Source organism: Tamandua tetradactyla, chromosome 2 (genome assembly GCF_023851605.1).
Source record: "Tamandua tetradactyla isolate mTamTet1 chromosome 2, mTamTet1.pri, whole genome shotgun sequence".
Lineage (NCBI taxonomy): Eukaryota > Metazoa > Chordata > Mammalia > Pilosa > Myrmecophagidae > Tamandua > Tamandua tetradactyla.
The window spans coordinates 6,014,601-6,036,534 of record NC_135328.1 but is presented as its reverse complement, the minus strand read 5'-3'; the positions used below and the strand labels follow the sequence as shown (position 1 = coordinate 6,036,534).

Below are 21,934 nucleotides of genomic sequence, written 5' to 3'. Positions count from 1 at the left end.
GGCTTTTTTTGTTTTAATATCAGTTGCTATGGGATTTTAACATATAATCAATCTTTCAAAGAACCAAATATTGGACTTGTGACTTTTTTATGCTTCCTTTCTTTTCCATGATGAATCTTATTTCCTATCTTCCACATTTTGGAGTTGGATTGCACTTTTGTTCCTGGCTTACTGAGCATCACATTATACTGTTGTGTTTCATCTTTGATTATTTTTAATTTATGCTTTTTAAAACCAAAAAGATATCTTTATGTACTACATTAGGCATAGTACATGTTCTACTTTATCAATCATATAGATTATTTTTCTCTAATTTCTTTGTGATTTCTATTTAGAACTATGAATAATTTAGAACTATGAATAATATTTTAAATCCCAAATATTCAAATATACTCTAAAAATGTGTTATTGGGTTCTGTTTACCTACATGGGTTCAGCAAACATGATATGAATTGTCAAAGAAAAACTCACCAGATAATATTAAATAGGCAAGCATGATTTTATTTATAGCTACTGTGCTGGTTTGAAAGGATGTATGTCCCTTAGAAAAGCCATGTTTTAATCTAAATCCCATTTCATAAAGGCAGAATAATCCCTATTCAATACCGTATGTTTGAAACTGTAATCCAATCATCTCCCTGGATGATGTGATTTAGTCAAGAGTGATTGGTAAGCCGCATTAGGTGATGACATGTCTCCACCCATTGGGGTGGGTCTTGATTAGTTTCTGGAGTCCTATAAAAGAGGAAACATTTTGGAGAATGAGAGATTCAGGGAGAGCAGAGCAGAACAACATAGCCATGAGAAGCAGAGTCCAGGCAGCAACCTTTGGAGATGACGAAGGAAAACGCCTCCCGGGGAGCTTCATGAAACAAGAAGCCAGGAGAAGAAGATGGTAGATGATGCTGTGTTCGCCATGTGCCCTTCCAGATGAGAGAGGAACCCTGATCGTGTTCACCATGTGCCCTTCCAGATGAGAGAGGAACCCTGATCGTGTTCACCATGTGCCCCTCCAGATGAGGGAGGAACCCTGATCGTGTTCACCATGTGCCCTTCCAGATGAGAGAGGAACCCTGATCGTGTTCACCATGTGCCTTTCCAGATGAGAGAGGAACCCTGATCGTGTTCGCCATGTGCCTTTCCAGATGAGAGAGAAACTCTGAAATTCATTGGCATTCTTGAATCAAGGTATCTTTCCCTGGATGCTTTAGACTGGACATTTCTATAGACTTGTTTTAATTGGAACATCTCCTCTAGGTCCAGTTTAGAACTGTAAACTAGCAACTTATTAAATTTCCCTTTTTAAAAACCATTCTGTTTCTGGTATATGGCATTCCAGCAGCTAGCAAACTAGAACAGCTACCATGGTGAGGGAGGAAGATTGGATCTCACATCTGAAGAAAACAGGCAGATGGCTGAGTCTTATATTCAAGGCAAGGACAATGGAAAAATATCACCTGGGAAAGAAAGAGGGATGTCGGAGGCAACTTTGGTTACTTGGAATGGTTAATGTCTGCAATTATCTAATTCCCTTAATTTTTTTTCCTTAAGTCTGGGTTTTTAAAATCTGCAATCTCAACTTCAAAGTTAGTTTCAAGGTAGTTGGGGGTGCAGGCAGGGTTGTGAGAGGAGCAAAGCTGGCAGCTTGGTCATGACAGCGAAACATAATCTTGTTCAGTATGATTTCAAACGTTTAAAATTATTGAGGCTTGTTACAAAAGCAGAAGAGGGTCTATGTATATAACTGTTTATATGCACTCAAAAACAATCATTAATTTTTCAATTTTGGATGTGCTCTTCCATGTCACATGTTGTATAGGTAAATTCAGATACTCATGTTCATATCTCCTATATCATTACTGATATACAGATACTTATATACTGGGCTTCTACCATCAACCACTGATATAGATATATTGTCTATTTATATCTTGTAATACTTATTAACTTAAAGACCACACACAACATGCACATAAAATAAGAGTACCAATATATAATGAAGAATAACATCTCATAATATTAAATAGTGAATTTAATGAGTTTAAAAATCTACAAATTTATATATATATATCTTCAAAATAAAATGAATTTAATAAGGAGTATAAAGATTTCCAAATTGATATATGCCTTATAATATAGGTTCAAAATACAAAGAAGAATTGGCAAATGTAAAAATTCAGATAACATGAGAATGGTAGTTAGAGATGTTTACATGTTCATAACTCCATTTTGCTTTCATTTGATAATATATTTCCTTAAACAAATTACACAATAGATTTGTTAAGTATGCATGATTTGATATTTAATATATCTGTAGATCTTTTCTATGTTTGATATTTCATGCTACTGCTTACTTATTACACTTGATCTGTGATTTTTTTTAACTGTGAGGTAATACTCATTAGAATGCCTTCTGTTGAAAACTGTTTTTGCATTTATTTCGACCATTCTAACCTCTGTGTTAAATACCACATCAGAAACACTTTTAAATAGATTCTCACCTTCAAGCTTCTTGATTGCTCAGGTGGGTGAAATGCATACTGCAAATCTGCATGATAATTTGGCTTCTAGGTATGTATTCTTAGGAGAGAGGGGTTTAAAGTTGAAGAGTCAATTTTATTTTCTCCATAATTTTTGTGTTCTGTGTTTGGAGAATGTTTCTGAACATGTACTTTTGGTCGAATGTATGAAATAGAATCCAAAATCATGTTTCATATTATTAAGTATTTGCCTAAAATTGTCTACTTATACATATTTTCAAAATTTGGGGTATAAAATGCTCCACATTATCTTTTTTTCATCTCTAGTGATTCCAAAATGATATCCCTTTACATTGCAAATAGTGTCTGCTCTTTTTCAATTTTTCTTGGTCAGCCTTATAAAGTTTGCTTATTCAATTAACTTTTATAAATAGTATTTGATTTTTTGTTTTGTTTCATTTCATAATTGTTTATTCTAATTTTATCATGTCCTAGCTTTTCGAACCTTTGTTTATTCTGTCCTTTTTCTAATTCGCTGTCTTTGAATGCTTATCTTATTAAAATTAAAGCTTTTGTTTTCAAACATAATTTACAAATATGAATTTCCCCATATGTCCTATGTTACTGATACCTAACACATTTTACCAAAACTATTACCCAGTAACATTTGTGAATAATTTCCAAATATGTTGTGATTGATATTGTGATTTACACTTTAATAAATTCTTTTGAAGTATCACTTTTAGCCTCTAAATACACAGTAGATTTATTGAACGCTTTTTTAGAATTCATTGTACCTTTATTATATTATTTTCATGTCTCAATTATTTAAAATTCTGAGACTTCCTTTGTTCACAATTGTAAACATTTTGAGCAAATATATGTATTAAATTATTAAATGCAGAATTATTTATCTGGTTTTAGGTTATATATTTATATCATTTCTTTAAAATTTTATATAACAATTATTTTATGTGTCCTTTATCTGTTTATTCATAAGAAAGATATAATAAATCCCTCAAAATGTTCAGAAAATTTTTATTACTTCATTAATTTAATTTTTATATATTTATAAATTATGTTCTTAAGGTCATGGAGAATTAAAGGAGGATTAAAATTTCCTCTTTTATAATTATAATTATATAATTATACGAGCTGATATTTCCCTGGCAGTGTTTTGTGTTTCACGGTTAGTTTACTAAGATTACTACAAAGGATCTCTTTCCAGACAATACAGACTAAATACATTTTACCTAATTCCTTCCGCAAATTATAATAAAAAACCTCATACAAAATTCACAAAGCAACTGAGAGACAATTTTTAAAAGAGAAAAGCAGACAGACCAGTTAGGAAAATTTCCTAGAGTTTCCATTCAAGGAAAATAAACCCAAAGAAGAACTAAATGGAAATTTTAGAACTGTAAAATAAAGTGATTGTAATAAAAGAAATGATTGCATGGGCTTAATTATAGAATGGAGGAAACAGAGGAAAGAGACTCTTTACTTGTTCTTGAACACAGAGCAATAGAAATTATCCATTCTATCCACTCTCACTACAGTGAGAAAAGAGACTGAAAAATTTCACTGAGCTTCCATCGTATGTGGGATGACAATGTAAGTTCACATACTCATATCATTACAGACTCAGATGGATAAAAACATGTGATACTAAAGAAATGTTTTGAAAAGTAATAGCTGGAAATTTCCTGATTTTGATGAACACATACACCTATAGGTTTGAGAATTAAGAGAATCCCTAAGAAGTCAAACCCAAAGAAATCCATGCCTAAACATATCATATGTAAAAAAGACAATTTAAAAATCTTGAAAACAACCAGAAAAAAAAAAGTTACATTACCTTTAGGGGAACGGTGCATGGAATGATGGCAAATTTTTCATCAGTAACTATGAAGATGAGTAGAAAGTGGCATATTATTTTCCAAGTCTAAAAGAAAATCTATGTGAATCCAGAATTCTATCCAGTGAAAATAACCTTCAGGAAAAAAAGTAGAAAAAAAACATTCTCAGATGAAGCAAAATAAAATGCAATTACTTACAACAGACCTGCTCTGAAAGGTGAAGATTTTGTAATCTAATTTCAGTTTTTATGTTAATACTTGTTTGTATTTAATGACAACAGAAGTGTTATTTTATAAACATTGACAGATTATAAATATATTATAGCTCAATATTGAATTTTGGCCAATATCTCAGTGAGTTGACTAGTAGTAAGGGAGTAGAAATAAAAAAGATTGGAAAACTAGTGACAAGGAGGTCTGGAGTAAAGGTCTGTGGATGGAATTCTAGAAATAGGCACAGAGTGGAGGCATCCAAATGCTCCCCGGAGAATAGAAGCTGTAAGCTGAGTGAGCTTGAGGTCTAGATAGTTTTCCCCTGCCTCTCCTTGAGCCAAGCCATTGGCTATCCATGGCAGAGCTCTTCAACTTAAGGCCACTGCTTTGTCAGGTTCTGGTAATGCACTCTTCCACCTACCCTGCCCTTCAGGACAGGGATGAGAAATGGTCCTTTTTGTCACTAGTCCAAGGAACTTCACCATCCCCTCTGGGTTTCCCCTAACTGCCAGAATGCAGATATAGAATGACTTTTAAAAGGAGAATTTATTATGTTGCAAGTTTATAGCTCTAAGGCCATGAAAATGTCCAAATTAGGGCAACAACAAGAGGCTACCATCACTCAGGAAAAGCTGATGCTATCCAGAACACTTCTGTCAGCTGTGAAGGGATGCAACTGGCATCTGCTGAGGTCTTTGGCTTCTGGACACCTCTCTCAGCTGGGAAGGCACGTGGGGATGTCTCCTAGTTTTCTCTCCTGGCTTCTTGTTTCATGAAGCTCCCCCAGGGATGTTTTCCTTCATCTCCAAAAGTCTCTATGTGTGGGGCCTCTAAAGCTTTTCCAAAATGGATCCCTCTTAAAGGACTCTAGTAAGCAATCCTACCTTGAAAAGGTGCAGACACAGCTCCATGGAAACTGCCTAATCAAAAGGTACCACCCACAACTGGGTTGGTCACATCTCCAAGGAAACAACCAAAAAGATCCCAACTAGCAGACCAAATCAGGGTTAAGGAACATGGTTTTTCTGAGGTACAGAACAGTTTCAATCTAGCACACTCTGCATAAGCTTTGTAAGTGTGGGTTTATTATATTTTCTCTGATTACCCCATGTGTGAGCTACATTAATTTCTTCCTAGGAACCCAACTAATAGACACCCCTGACCATCTGTGATCATAAATTACATGGAGTAAGGAATTTATATGTCATTTATTCTCCGTTTTTACCCTAACATGTAGAATAACAGGGTTTCAATAAATATGTTGACTGAATATATTTATTGGCTAACTTCTTGCTATTAGTAATCTATATGTTAAAGTTTAATATGACACCAGCATTTCTGTGTTTATTATATTAATTCATTAAAAATGATGAATAGTTATAAATATTGGGAAAATCAGGCAAACGTGTTATGCGCATGCAAAACCCTGATAATGGAACATTTAGTAAACAATAAAATTTTAATAGAAACAGTGTTAATGTATAAAAACCAACAGATTTTTTATCCGTACATAAGTATTTACAAAATATTTGAAAAAGTTCTGTTAGAAATAATTAAAAATCAAATGAATAAAAAAGCAAACTTTATTTTAAAAGTTTACTTATAGACATCTACTAAGAAAGATTTATCTTCATACATCAACAAAGAAAGCTATTAATCTGGGTTACGGGGATAAATTGGGATCCTCAAATATGAGATGGGGATACATGGCTTGATAATGGTGGTTATGGGGAGATTGGAACCCTGGTGCTGAGCCTTTGCGAGATAAACCTGTAAAGGACCTCCCTGAGCAAAGAAAGCTATTAATCTGGGTTACGGGGATAAACTGGGATCCTCAAATATGAGATGGGGATACATGGCTTGATAATGGTGGTTATGGGGAGATTGGAACCCTGGTGCTGAGCCTTTGCGAGATAAACCTGTAAAGGACCTCCCTGAGCAAAGGGCTGTTGCCTTGAGGAAACAGCTTCCTGGCCTCCAGTCACCTCAGAAGAGTCTGCCATCCAACTTCCACCTAAGAGATTAACCCTTCACTGTGTGCTAACCCTGTAATCAACTCACCTGGGGAAGCCCTCACTCCTATGTCTGCAGCTACTAATCCTGTTTCACTAGATGAAACTGCAAAGGCTTGAAAGACATGTCTATCTATTTTCATGACCCACACCAAACACCCCTCTTTTTTTTTAAGATCTATAACTAGACTAAAGTCCCAACCGGCTCTAACAAGTGACATACAAAGTGTGGCCTATGAGGAAGTGTGCTATAGTCCAAAAGAACTGCATGAGTTTTCCAATCTATATAGACAGAAGTGAGGGGAATATGTGTGGGAATGGATTTAAGGGTGTGAGATAATGTTGGATGGAATATAAATTGGATCAAGCTGAATTTATGGATATGGGCCAAATAAGCAAAGATTCTGCATTCAACATTGTAGCTTCAGGGGTTAGAAAAGGCATTAACATTGTGTTTTGATGGTTGGCTAAAACATGGATCAAAAGATAGACAATATTACCTAAGGTCAAAATGCCAGAACCACCCTGATATAATGTAGATGAGGAAATGTGGAGGCTTAGAGAGACGGTAATGTTAGAGTGGATTTATCATGGAAGACACACCCCAGGTATGACCAGAGGACACATCTTTCACCAGAATCTTGAAAAATAAATTCATAAGACTAGCTCCATCATCCCTGAAGAGCTCTGCAGTTGCCCTTCTCTATAGATCAGATATTAATGTGGGAACTGCTGTCCCTAAGCTGGACTCCCTAAACACAGTGTGAACGATAAGATTCTGAGTTGGCAGAAGCCATGTGACAACAGTTAATCATCACAGACATGGGTGCGGCCACCATAATGGACAGCAGACTCAAAACAGCAGTGAAAATACTCTTTGACTCTGGGAGACTCATGTTATTGCCTAGTAGATCATGGGGTACCTAGAAGTAAAACAGATGGGCAGGCTATCAAATTCTTCTTTGATCTGTACAAGCAGAAGAATTCTAGGTCAAGTGAACAAACGTCTAACCTGAATAACAAAAACAGAGAATCATGGCCCCTTAATCAATTCCCAGACTTGAGACAGTTTACAGATCCAGAGCCCCTCAAATAAAGGGAGGGTCGGATATCTTTGGGGAAGGAACTTATACACTGCCCAAAATGTACACTGTTAATCTTCCTCCCAGCCTTCTCCAAGGAAACTTATGGCCTTCTACCATGGTGACTGTGCACTGAGGAAGAGGAAATGATCAAATATTTTGGAGATTATTAGGCACTGGCTAAGAAGTTACACTAATTCCAGGAGACCCAAAACACCATTCTGGTCCACCGGTCAGAGTAGAGGCTTATGGAGCTCAAGTGAGCAATGGAGTTTTAGTTCAGGTCTGTCTCATGTTAGATCCAGTTGGTCCCTAGATCCATTCTGTGGTGATTTCCCTAGTTCCAGAAAGCATAATTTGAATCAACAAACTCAGCAACTGGCAAAATCTTTACAATGATTCTCTGACTCATGGACTGAGGGCTATTATGCTAGGTAAGGCCAAGTGGAAGCCTCTAGAACCACCCATAACCAGCAAAATAATGAATCAGAAGCAATACTTTATTCCTGGAGAGATTACAGAGGTTAGTGGCCACTCTTAAGGACTTGAAGGATTCAGGGGTGGTGATTCCCACCATATTCCCATTCAACTCTCCTATTTGGCCTGTGGAGAAAATAGATGAGACTTCAAGGATGACAGTGGATAACTGTAAACATAACCAAGTGGTGACTCTAATTGCAGCTGCTGTTCCGGATGTGACATCATTGCTTGAGCAAATCAACACATCACTTAGTATCTGATATGCAGCTGTTGATCTGGTAAATTTTTTTCCTCAATAGCTGTAAGTAAGGACCACCAGAAACAGTTTGCATTCAGCTGGCAAGGCCAGCAGTATACCTTCACTATCCTGCCTCAGGGGTATATCAATTCTCCAGACTTATGTCACAATCTTGTCCACAGGGATCTTGATCATTTCTCCCTCCCAGAAGACATCACATTGGTCCATTATATTGATGATATCATGCTAATTGGACCTAGTGAGCAAGAAGCAGAAACTACTGTAGACTTATCAGTAAGGCATTTTTGCAGGTCAGTAGATGAAAAATGAATAAAAAAAAAATACAGGGGTCTTTCTTAGTGAAATTTCTAGGTGTTCAGTGGTGTGGGGCATGTTGAGATATGAAGATGAAGGATAAGCTGTTGCATCTGGTCCCTCCTATGACCAAAAAAGAAGCACAACATGTAGTTGGTCTCTTTGGGTTTTGGGGATGACATATTCTGCATTTGGGTATGTTCCTTAAGCCAACTTACTGTGTGACCAGAAAAGCTGCTAGTTTCGAGTCAGGACCAGAACAAGAGGAGGAACTGTAACAGATCCAGGCTGGTGTACGAGCTGCTTTGACACTTGGGCCACATGATTCAGCAGATCCAATGCAATAGGGATGCTGTCTGGAGCCTTTGGTAGGCCCCTATATGAGAATCACAACACAGACCCTTAGGATTTTGGAGCAAAGCCTTACTATCTGCTGCAGATAACTACTCTTCTTTTGAGAAACAGCTTTTAGCTTGCTACTGGGCCTTAACAGAGACTGAATGCTTAACCATGGGCCATCAAGTTACCATGAGACCTGAGTTGCCTATCATGAGCTGGGTGTTGTCTTGACCCACCAAGTGATAAAGTTGGACATGCACAGCTGCAATCCATCATAAATTGGAAATGGTGTATTAGAGTTAGGGCTCCACCAAGCCCTGATGGCACAAGTAAGTTACATGAGGAAGTGGCCCAAATGCCCATGTCCCCAACTCCTGTCAATTACCTTCTCTTTGGCAGACCACAGCTATGGCCTCTGAGGGAGTTCCTTACAGTCAACTAATGAGGAATAAAAAACTGAGGCCTGGCTTTCAGTTGGTTCTGCATGATATGCAAGACCCATCCAGAAGTGGACAGCTGTAGCACTATACACCCATTCTGAAATGTCCTTAAAGGATAGTGGTGAGGGGAATTCCTCCCAGTGGGTGAAACTCTGAGCAGTGCACCTGGTTGCTCATTTTGCTAGGAAGGAGAACTAGCCTGAGGAGTGTTTCTATATTGACTCATGGGCTATTGCTAACAGTTTGGCTGGATGGTCAGGGACTTGGAAGAAGCATGACTGAAAAATTGGTGCCACAGAGGTCTGGGGAAGAGATATGTGCACAGACTTTTCTGAATGGGCAAAGAACTTGAAGATATTTGTGTCCCATGTGAATGCTCACCAAAGCGTGACTTCAGCAGATGAAGGTTTTAATAATCAAGTGGATAAGATGAATCATCCTATAGATACAAGTTGTTCTAGTTTGCTAGCTGCCGGAATACAATATACCAGAAATAGAATGGCTTTTGAAAAGGGGAATTTAATAAGTTGTTAGTTTACAGTTCTAAGGCCGAGAAAATGTCCCAATTAAAACAAGTATATAGAAATGTCCAATCAAAGGTATCCATCCAGGGGAAGATACCTTGATTCAAGGTCAGTGAAGTTCAGGATTTCTCTCTCAAGTAAGAAGGCACATGGCGAACACAGTCAGGGCTTCTCTCTCAGCTGGAAGGGCACATGGCAAAAAAGGCATCATCTGCTAGCTTCTTCTCCTGGCTTCCTGTTTCATGAAGCTCCCTGGGAGGCATTTTCCTTCTTCATCTCCAAAGGCTGCTGGCTCATGGACTCTCTGCTTCGTGGTGCTGCAGCATTCTTTGCTCTCCCTGAATCTCAAACCTCTAAAATGTTTCCTCTTCTGTAGGACTTCAGAAACTAATCAAGACCCAGCCGAATTGGTGGAGGTGTGTTGTCACCTAATCCGGTTTAACAACTACTCTCGATTACATCACATCTCCAGGGAGATGATCTAATTACAGTTTCAAACATATAATGCTGAATAGGGACTAGAAGAAATGGCTGCCTTTACAAAATGGAATTAGGATTAAAACATGGCTTTTCTAGGGGACACACATCCTTTCAAACCAGCACACAAGTAATCCTCATTCCTCAGCCATGCCTGCCATTGCTCAATGGGTTTATTAACAAAGTGGGCATGGTGGTAAGGATGGAAGTTATTCATGGGCTCAGCAACATGGACGTCCACTCGCCAAATCCAACCTGGCTATGGCCACTGCTGAGTGACCAATCTGCCAGCAGTAGAGTCCCATACTCAGACCCTGATATGGCACCATTCCCTGTGATAAAGTTAATGGAAAACTGCAACAACCCAATCCAGGCAGGACTATCAGTGATCCAGAAACTTCAGGAATGAAGGTCTGAGTCACCACACCTGGCAAAGAACCACAGCCAGCTGAAATGCTTCCTTAGTGTAAAGGTAACTTTGAGGGGGTAGTAGAAGAAGATAGTGATAAACATTAACTATGACCATGTGACCAATTACAGAAATTAGGATTATGATTGCATTAATATGTCCTGTTTTGTTGAGTATGACTGCACTGTACAAAAGCAAATATCTTGTTTTTCTTTTATCATATGACAAAAGTTATATTGTTCATGTTATAGTATTTAAATTACAGGATATGAAGATAAAGAGTAAATGTTGGGCAGGTTGTGGTGGCTCAGCAGGTAGAGTTCTCTCCTGCCATGTCGGAGACCTGGGTTTGATTCCTGGTGCTTGCCCATGAAAAAAAAAAAAAAAGAACGAACGTTACCAAGGACTTGCACCCTATTTTGGAGAGATGCAGTGTGTTTCCAGTTGTACGCAAGATAGATGAATACTGTTAGGCAGAACAATGTCTGTTATTGCATTCTATTTGGAAATTAACTGTGTTTTAGGGTGATGGGTATAGCTGTCAAGTTGACAAGGTGTGGACTGTGATGGTTATGTTGTGGTGTCAACTTGACCAAATGATTACGCAGCCTACCCTACAGAATTTGGACTCTTCCGTTCCCATGGTTACATGAGACAACTTTATAAATCCCATATGTGCATATCTGTCCTGTATGTTTCTTTATAGAACCCTGACTAACACAGGTACTTACCAAAGAGATAACCTATATTGGAAGGAATCGTATTGCTCTTTGATTAGAAGATGTCTTTACTCTATAATTGCAAAAATATCATTCTAACAAATTAATTCCTGAATAAAAATGAGGTTAATCAGAAAGTCAAGGCAATTTTTTGAGAGACTATGACCTAAAAAATTATGCTCAAGTTTATCTGCATGAATAGCACGTGAGAACAACTAGAGAAATTTGAAAACTAAGAGTCACGAGAGGGGATTGGTCTCACATTGAATTAAAAATATAATTAAATTACAGAAATTAACATAGTGTTTTATATGGTACAGCTATAAAGAGACAGACCAAACAAAAGGTCATGAATAGGGCAGACCACCGTGGCTCAGCAGGCAAGAATGCTTGCCTGCCATGCCAGAGGACCCGGGTTCAATTCCCAGTGCTTGCCCATGAAAAAAAAAAAAAAAGTTCATGAATAGATATAAGTACATAATAAATTTTAGATGTGTTACAAATTATTCAAATTAGAATGAATTTTAAGGAAATGGTTGTTAAATAAATTATGCCACACCCAGAATCACAATTAGCTTGGGTAAAAATCTGCACCTTTATTGCAAATTTTATTCCAAAATAAACTAAACATATACAAAGATAAAAATACAATAATTAGTTGAGAACAATTAATTTGGGACAGTGTTTAAAAATATGGCAGAGGGCAGTGTGATGGTGGCTCAGCAGGCAGAATTCTCGCCTGACATGTCAGAGACCCGGGTTTGACTCCCAGTGACTGCCCAGCTGAAAAATAAAAAATAAATAAAGTAAAATTTTTACAAACATGGCAGAAATCCCAAAGACCAGAAAGAGAAAGAGTGGTAAATCGCCTGTGCAAAACTAAAACATCTACATGGCCAAATTCTATAATAAGCAGGTGGCTCCTGAGGCTGTGCAGGGACAGGGTCTGGGTTCCAGTTCAGCGCAGGGATTGAGCTTTCTCCAGGAAAGGAACTGAGAATTTTTTATTTCTAAAATTCAGGTTTTCTTGAAACTTTCTTAGAAATGTCCGTATCTTGGGAAACCTATCTGTGAATGTTACATACTGTAATGTCTGAGCTATGGGATTGTGTTCCTTTTATTGCAGACACCTGAGGGCGAGTCCTAGGAAGGTTTGCTGCACGCTCATCCCTCCTGCTGTCTGCAGAGCCACGTCTCCATTGCTCCGCTGGCTGAGTCCTCCAGTGCCCAGTCCCACGCTGCCTGCAACCACGCCAGCACTGAAATCACGTGCTTTCCTTCTCAACACAGTACTAATCACCGTAAACTTTATGGAACTTGAAATTGTTCTTTTTGGTAATCTGAAACAGAAATTTAAAAAATACATAAGGGCAGACCACAGTGGCTCAGCAGGCAGAGTTCCTGCCTGCCATGCCAGAGACCTGGGTTCGATTCCCAGTGCCAGGCCATGCAAAAAAAGTAGAAGGAAAAAAATATATAAAACATATGTATGTTTTATAATTCTAATTAGAATTTTGGCATGGAATTTTTGATCTTCTCATCTATTAAACACTTAATCAAGCTTTCACCAAGAATTTGCATTTTCTAACCTTAAGTAGAATTTCCTAACCTTAATTACAGGTTTGGCCATGTTGAAGTTTCAGTTTTTACACAGTCAGATTTACCAGTCTTTCACTTTTTGACTTTTGGGATTTCTGCCATGTTTTCAACACTATCCCAAATTAATTGCTTAAGTCATATCTATTTAGAATTATATGAATAAGATGCATAATTTGCAAAATCATTTTATTATTTTGCTTTGTGTATTTTTTCATATAAATTAATTATTTTTGAAAATTGTGCTTGCTCCCCCACCCTCTTAGCTTTCTTTTGGCAAAAACTGCTATTCTTTTACTGTCCTATACTCCTTAATTTACTAATTGTTTATGTTCACAACCTTAATCCTAGGAGATATTTTTACATACCATGAATTTCTTTACAGCTTTCAGTTAAGAAGGCACACTTCCTGAGAAGTCATTTTTCAATCTTTACTTTTTGTCTGGTTTTCCTTTGTACAACTTTCCCATGGAAAAAACTGGGACATGGGAAAGCGACAGAGTTTTTACTTAATTTTTTTGCCATATATGCTTAGTGTGCTTAAACTAAAAATTTACCTGTTAGCTATTGTATACTTTCAATCCTCACTTTGGGATTTTCCAGACGGTCTCCAGCGTTTCCGGGCAGCTGCTGGAACTCAGCCGGGTGTCACCAAGGGCCTGTCGGGGTCCATAGCGCGACGCGCGGCCACGCGGCCCCGGGATTCCCACAGCAAAGGCGGCCCGGCCCGCTTCCCGCCAACCCGCCAGGGAAAGCTGGGAAAGCCCGGCGGGCGCGGGGCGTTCTGGGAAATGTAGTCCGCCCCGCGCCGGCTCGCGGTGCGTTCCTCCGGGAAAGCGCTCCGGCCCCGTCTGCGCAGGCGCACGCCCGGCACCGCCTCCTCCCCGCAGCCGGCAGGAGCCTGGGTGGAGAGAGCCTGGGGTGTCTGGGTTTACCGCGCGGGTGCCGGGGGTGCGCCTGGGTGAGCGCGGCGGGGGCCAGGGGTCGAGGGTCCCCGGGAGTCTGTTTGACTCGGCGCGGTCCCAGGACGTGGGTTTGCTCCCTGCGGGCGGGAGTGGGGATCTCGAGGTCCGCCGGGCCCGCGCTGCCCTGACGGGCAGGCTGAGGCGCCCGCGGGAGAAGGTGGTCGGCGCGCGCTCGGGGGCGGCCACCCCGCGCCCGGCCCCGCTGCGGGCCCCCGGAGACAAGCCCTGCCGTGCGGGCGGGGAATGGCGTTTGCAAAGTGGACGGTACACGTCGCCCACACTGCGGGCGGTGGCCCGCGCCCCGGAGCCAGCCGGACCCGGAGAATGCCCGCGGTGCCCTGTGCGGCCAGGGGCCGGTTGAGGGACCCGGGGAGGGAGCAGCCACTTCGCCGAAAACAGCCCCGACTGGGAGCCCCTCCCCGGGCTCCGGCGCGCTGGGCGAGAATGCCCGGGAGGCGGTTAGCCCGGGGCCAGGGCGGGTGTCCGCGCGGGGCCCCTCAGAGCACCCCGTTTCAGGGTCCCGAGGTGACGGCCCGAGGGTCTCGGCGACTTGTCCAGGGCACCCAGAAACTCAGCCCAGTGCCCTCCGTTCTCTCGCATCTGAGTTACCAAAAGCATCCTATCAGGAGGCCGTTTTAGAAAGCCCAGTTAGAGGAACTCTACCCAATGCGTTGCATTAAAAATCCCCATCCCTTTCGATGGCTCTTGCATTCTGTAACTCACTGTATGAAAATGAATGAAAGATGCGGCCTAAATTTTGTCTACATTTCAATGAAAGAGCAGTGCCTTATCTTTTCATATTCTTTAATTACTTGCTGCTGTTAGTTTCTTCCGTTAATATTTTACGTGCATAGAAAAGTATATTAACGCAGTGAAAACTTGCAGATTTCAGACCCCATAACCAGGCTGAGTCTCATGTGGACAGGTGTTGCCTCTTCCTCGTGGTCCTTGCCTTGTCTTTTCCAGGGACAGGAGGGCTGTGCTCTGTGGGAGGTGAGAGGTGCGTCTCGAACCCGTAAATCAGTCTGATCTCTCATCACCCCCATCCTCTTTCTGTTCCCCCAGCTGAACCTTCACAGTTCTCTGCACCCTCCCGAGAGGCACAAAATGAACAGACGTCAGGTGAGCGCCTCATTTTCCACTTTGCGTTATAATGGATTTATAAAGTTTGCAAGGTACATACATTAACTGGAAATATAGAAATGCAAGTAGATAAAGTTAAGCTTTAAGGAAAATGTTCACTGTTTCCCCATCGATTATGATGCTTACTGTCCACTGTTGACAGACACTTTTATCGGAGTAAGAAATATTCCTCCTACTAGCAGTTTTCTAAGATGTTACTTTAGTAATTTTTTTTCCAAAATTCAGTTCTTGTTTGCCCAAATGTGAAACCTACCTAGAAGTTCGGGGTCTGAGGGTATGCTTTGCATTTTGTGCTGGCTGTGTAATCTGAATACTAACACTGCTAGTTGAGGGACCATCCACTCAACACTTTGGTACCTTCCACTTCTGTGTACCAGCTGTCCTTTTTTTAAAATAATGTACTTAATGAAACTCTATACATTGAAGGGTCCTGCTAAGCTTCTCTGTCTCTATCTACCCAATGTCTTGTACCACTTTTATTTGCTTGTCATTGCATTCCTTGTTTTATTTATGAAGAGATAATCAAACTTTAGAGTATCGTAGTAGAAATGGGAAGGCATTGTCAGAGTCAGCTGCAGTTTTCAGTTAAGTATGGTGCAGTTGTAGTCCACAGTGGTTGCAAATATTTTGCATTCCTGCATGCAAATGCTTTGTTCATTCATGATTGGTATATTGAGCCCCTTCTGTCCACTACACACATAAAAAACTATGCATGCATTCAGGTTAAAGAAAACAAACAACTTAAAAAAAAACTTTATAATGTATGTTGGAGTTTAATTATTGATGTGGAAAAAATAAAGCTAACTAAGTATCATAGAAGATATTGGAAGGGAAGAAATTAAATTCGTTTGTTTATAGATGTAGAAAATCTAGATGCATCTGTAGGTACACTAATAGAATTAATGAAGTTAGCAAGGTTACTGTGTACAAGGTATTTCTTTTAAAACAATCAGTGTCTCTCTCTGCCACCAACAATTAGAAGATGAAATTCTAAAATGTGTTACCACCAACTATCAAATGCCCAGAATAGCCCTTTCCTTCTCCCTTTACCTTCTCTATACTTGAGTTCTTGAAGCGTTTCCCACACTTTAGGTAGGGAGCTCGTTTCAGTAACATTTTCTTCAGATTTCTGGTGGATACACAGAAATTGAGCATCTCCCAAGATTCTTTGACTGTTCTTCAATTAATTGTTCTACCAGTCATTCAGACCACAGCACATGATTCTAAATATCAGAAGCCTGCTCCTTTTCCATCTTCTATGTTTGTTTTAGACTGTGGGCACCATCCTTTTTTTCTCATCTGCCTCCCAGAATTTCTTTAAATTTCCTGTCCTTTGATGGCACCCTTCCTTGTATTCCTTTTTATCATATATTACTGCAGGTTTTTTTTTTTTTTATTTTAACTGAGTGTGTTTAGGAGATAGAAGATGCAAATGTGTATTTTCTGCCTGTTTTCTTGAACTAGGAATCGTTTATACTTGGAATGATCTCTTTATTACTACTGTTACTTTTTCGTTTTCTCTTCCCACCATTCAGAAGATCTTCTAAACCTTCTTGGCTTAGAGTTTTTCGGCCTAATATTTGTGTTTTCCCAAATTCTGTACCTGCTCCTTTTCTCTCCTCAGTGCATATGTTCTCTGTGAGCCAGAAGAGTCTCTGAAATCATCAGATTTCAGAGACTCTTTGTGTTAGATTCCTAGTGCTGTTGTAACAAATTGCCACAAACTGGGTGTCTTTAAACAATAGAAAGTCACTCACTCATAGTTCTAGAAGTTAGAAGGGTGAAATGAAGGTGTGGTCAGGGCCAGGCTCCCTCCAAATCCTCTAGGAGAGGATCCTTCCGTGCCTCTTCTAGCTTCTGGCATTCATGGATTTTAGCAGCGTGATCTCATTGTCTGTCACATCCTCATGTGGCTGTCTTCCCTCTGAGTCTGTGTCTTCGCGTCTCAACACAAATTCCATCTTCTTACGAGGACACCAGTCAGATGGGATTTACCGGACACTGTAGTCCAGTATACCGGATACCTTACTCCGGTATAACCTCATCTTAACTAATCACATCTGTACCTTTTACAATAATTTCACATTCTAAGACTCCAGGTGAACGTGAACTTTGGGTGACACCATTTAACCCAGTACACCACCTTAATGGCTGATGTCTCCTAAATCCTTATCTTCATTTCAGACCTGCCCTGAATGCTCTAAAATCATGTAAACAACTGTGCTGGGGATACTTCTACCTGTGTGTTTACAGTACTTTGGGTGCAGCGTGCATGGGATGAGCGTCAGTGTGACCACCCAATGCTTTTCATCTGTTCTTCTAGTCTCGGCTTATGAAATCAGCAGCCACCCCACTGATCATGCTGTGTTCCTTGGCAGCTGCCAACAAATTAGTGATTTCTTTTCTCTTATAGAATCAGTGTCCAATGCTTTATTTCATTGCTTTGCCTTAATAGATAGGCACTTCCTAAATTCGTCTCTTGTATTTTGATGCTTAAGACATTTTCCAGTGTTTTTATAGAACATTGCTTCTGAAATATAGTTTGTTTGCGTGAAATACCTTCTGGGCTTAGTATATCTCTTCACTGATTCCCCATTACTCTAATAGAGAACTCAGAGTAGGGTTGCATGTATCCTAGAGAGTTCTCAGGACAGGCCATTGCAGTATAGATAAAATTCTGTGAAGCCAATGTAATAACTTTATCTTAAAAATCCACCAAGCATCATAGGTATCAAATTAATAGCTAGTGCTTATATATAATTTGTAATTGCACATGAATAAGGGTTTGAGAATGATGTTTATACCACTTATGAGTTTTCCCTCACTAGAAGACTAAGTTAGGGCCATGATGATTTTTTTTTTTTTTTTTTTTTGCCTTGTATTCATGGTCCAGGAGTCGAACCCAGGTTATCCTGCATGGAAGGCAGGCATTCTACCATAGAACCACCCGTGCACCCTCAATAGTAAACTTTTTAAGAGTCAGTTTCCTAAGGTATTTTCTACGTCACCTTTTCTGGACCCTTCAGATTGACCAGAGCTGTGCTGTTACAGGAATCAATGTCGTTCAAGGACGTGGCAGTGGAGTTCACCCAGGAGGAGTGGAAGCACCTGGGCCCTGCCCAGAGGACCCTGTACAGAGATGTGATGCTGGAGAACTACAGCCACCTCGTCTCAGTGGGTGAGCACATCCTAGCATGTAACCACATGTCGAATGCGTTTCTGTTTTTGCTTTTTTCTTTTTGGGTCACATGTATGGAGATATAACAGAACATAAATTTCAGCAAGTTTCTATATAAGTCAGTGAGTTTTTAAAGTGTATTCAGTTGATTATTATCACTAAAATCAACACAGAACAGTTCCACCACCGTAAAAAAAGTTTCTTTGCAGCCTTTTGCAGCCATTTTTCTCCACCCTCCCACTACCTTTTAACAATCACTGATTTACTCCCTATTATACTTTTGCCTTTTTCAGAATATTATAACTCATCATACAGTTGTGTTCGTCATAGGACATGTGTGCCTTTTTCCCTCAGTTCTTTCACCTAAAATCACTTTCTGTTGAGATTTATACATTTTTATTGCGGGATGTTTCAGTAATTTATTCTGTTTGTTAATGATTAGTGTTCCAGCATGTGTAGATACTATCATTTATTTCCACTTTGGTGTTATATGAATAAAGCTGCTATGAAGTAGTTGTGGGAAGTTGTATTTATACCTGTATAAGTAACTGCTTAATGTTTCCATTGTATCTGTGCCATTTTTCATGCCCACTAAAAATGTAAGAGTTCTAGTTGCTCCGCATCTTTACCAACACTTAGTATTATCTTACTAATGTTAACCCTTTTAGTCAGTGTCAGTTTGTGTCTTACTGGATTTTGTTTACATTTCCCTGATGGATAATGATGATGAACTGTTTTCACGTGCTTTTTGATAAATTTATGCCTTTTGTGATGCATCTCTTGAATAATCCATAGGTGTTTCGTTTTGTCAGGTATTTTTTTTCTCTATTGACATCATTTTGTGATTTTTCATTTTCAAATTATTGTGAATTACCTTGCTTTGGGGATGTTAGTCTTTCATTCCCATATGAGCACTACTTGCCCTTGTCGTATTATCCTTTTAATGTGTTTATGGATTTGGTTTGCTAACATAACTGTTTATTACCTATGTTTCAAAAAAAAAAATTAATATACTTTTGTTTTTTTATAATGTCTTTCCCTGGTTTTCATAGATTGGTAACACTTGCCTACTAAAAGGTATTGAAAAGTGTTACCTTTTCTACTATATTCTAGAAAAGTTTTTATAGAAATTGTATTATTGTTTCTTTAGGTTTTTTGTAAGTTTCACCATTGAAGCAATCTGTATCTAGCATTTTCTGTCAAGGACGGTTTTAATTATAAAAGAAAGTTACAAACATAATTTTCTTTTTTAAACACAGTGCCATAGGGGCTTTCTACTATTGCTTTTTGAATGAGCTTTGATAGTTTATGTCTTTCAAGGAATTTTTATATTTCATCAAAGTGACTGAATTTATTCTTTTTCCTCTTCATAATTTTGGGTTTTTTGCCATTTTTTTTACCAGCTTATTTGAAACTGGAAGCGTAGATCATGATCCAGAGCTATATATATATATAACTCTTGTACCACACAGTTTTTTTCAATAACTATGTTTTAATTTATTTCAGGATATTTTCTTGTGATTTTTTTTCAGTGACCCATGGTGATGCTGAAGTATTTTTAACTTTCAGTAGTTTAGTGTTTCCTATTTTCTTCTTGTTACAGATTTTAAGTTTATTTTTGTTTGAAGAACAGTGCCCTGTATGGTCAACCCTTCTTACATTTGAGGGACTTTTATTGGACCCAGCTGTAATCCTGATGAATTTTCCACATGTGCATGAAAGATTGTATTTTCTTTTGTTTTGGTTCTAATGTTTTATTCAAAATTAATTCAAAAGAGCTGATATTGTTGCTCAAGTCATTATCATGACGTTTTGACTGTTTGTGCTACTAATTACTGACAAAGGAACATTGTATCCAAGTATGATTATGCATTTGTCTACTCTTTTATTACTATTAGGATTTGATTAATATATTTTGGGTGCTAAATTTTATTATGTTATTTTAAATCTGGGATGTTTTTATGGATTTCAATAAATTACGTGGATGTACCTTGAGCCTTTCAGTACTTGTTTTTTAGATGTTTTGTTAGGTCCTAACTGTGCTTTAGACCAAGATTAAGTAGGCAACACTATTAAGTCTCTATACACTTTGGAGACAGATACTCAATTCTCTGTATATTGAGAGGTCAATTCCATATTTTCCCAACTTCTCATTTCTGAGTTGTGTTTTGGGGATTTTTCAAACTAGTGCTTTCAGGTGGTTGTTCCTGAAACTTCAGGTGGTTTCTTACATAGAGACAAAGTCTTCAACCAAAGATTTAAGATGACCCTCTACAAAAAGTACCTTTTTTTCAGCATAACTCTTTCTTTTTTTCTGTATTTTACCAGGAAAATTCTAGTTGTTTTGACCTCCATGCACTTTAAACTAGGATAGCCAACTTATTCAGCCTTCCAGGTTTTGTTTTGTTCCCCTTTGTTCTTTCTGTGCTATGATCTAAAATTCATATTTTTTTCCTTTTATCTCTGGGGTCATGGTCTAGCAGTTCTCCTCATGAAGTCCATTTTTCAAAAGCACAGTAAAAATAGATTCCTGATAAGAGTTTTATGTTATATATGCTTGTGACTCAGGGGTATAAGAAGATTGATCATTTTTGTGCATCAGAAAATATTTTTGTTTTTCTCTCTGCAAAAGATTCTTCAAATGAGCACCTTCACTAAATCATTTCTTAAACTGTGTCTGCTTTCATATTTAGAGTTATAGAAGCCCATATTTTTTATATTGTTTCATAATTCTTTTGCCTTTTCCTGGGACTTTGTGTTCTTAATTTTGTAGAAATCGTAGACCTGAAATTGTTGGATGTTGGTTGCTTCGGGGTAATAATAATTAAATTTATGTAAAAATTTGCATGAAAAATAAATATAAAGGATAACTCGAAAGTTTTGGAATCAGACTGAAATGTGATCCTTAAGTTTCTAGTCAGTAGATGCTGTGTATGTTGATAAGCAGATGGAATGCCAATTTAAGGATTAGGTGGGGACAAGTTACTTTCAGGAAAATAAATAAGCACATTTCAAATTGCAAACTTATGATTTCTGTGGCAGGAGAGGTTCCCAGAGCCAAGAAAGAAAAGTGAATTCATTCCCCATTAGAAAGGTGAATTTTCTTCTCTTCAGTTTACACTATCTTGTGCATTCATATTCCTGTGAGTAAAAGCCAAGATAATCTGTGGTAGACTATAGGACTGTTCTTTTCATCATGAGGAAATCCATGCCATTATTAATTTATTTTAACATTGGTGTGTAAAATGGAAAAGAAAAAATCTAAATCAAAATACCTATTATGAATATCATACTTTTGTAATCTATATTTGACAATGTAAGGACCTAAACCCTGATATCCTCCCAAATAAAAATCTTTGTCTTACGTATACTTTAAAAACCCAGGCCCACTGATTTTCCTTTATTGTCCACTTATTAATTCATTTCATTTTATTTTCAGAGTTTTCCAATTATGACTCCATCACT

At 38.6% G+C, this 21,934-nt stretch overlaps 1 protein-coding gene and 1 long non-coding RNA gene across 2 annotated transcripts in view; one reads left to right on the top strand and one right to left on the bottom strand.

The window, feature by feature from the left end:
• Nucleotides 1-460: 460 nt before the first annotated feature.
• LOC143665658 (uncharacterized) lies at nucleotides 461-13,916 on the bottom strand. The gene is made up of 3 exons (XR_013167144.1): nucleotides 13,741-13,916; nucleotides 4,339-4,473; nucleotides 461-735 (listed from the first exon to the last, which is right to left on the bottom strand). It is a non-coding gene; the product is annotated as an uncharacterized LOC143665658 (long non-coding RNA).
• A 133-nt stretch (nucleotides 13,917-14,049) lies between these two features.
• Nucleotides 14,050-21,934, top strand: part of LOC143655487 (uncharacterized) — a 79,201-nt gene continuing 71,316 nt past the window's right edge. The window contains exons 1-3 of the mRNA XM_077126742.1: nucleotides 14,050-14,144; nucleotides 15,214-15,270; nucleotides 18,343-18,469. Coding sequence (XP_076982857.1) covers nucleotides 15,256-15,270; nucleotides 18,343-18,469 — 142 coding nt within the window. The 5' untranslated portion in view covers nucleotides 14,050-14,144; nucleotides 15,214-15,255. The remainder of the gene's footprint in view (nucleotides 14,145-15,213; nucleotides 15,271-18,342; nucleotides 18,470-21,934) is intronic.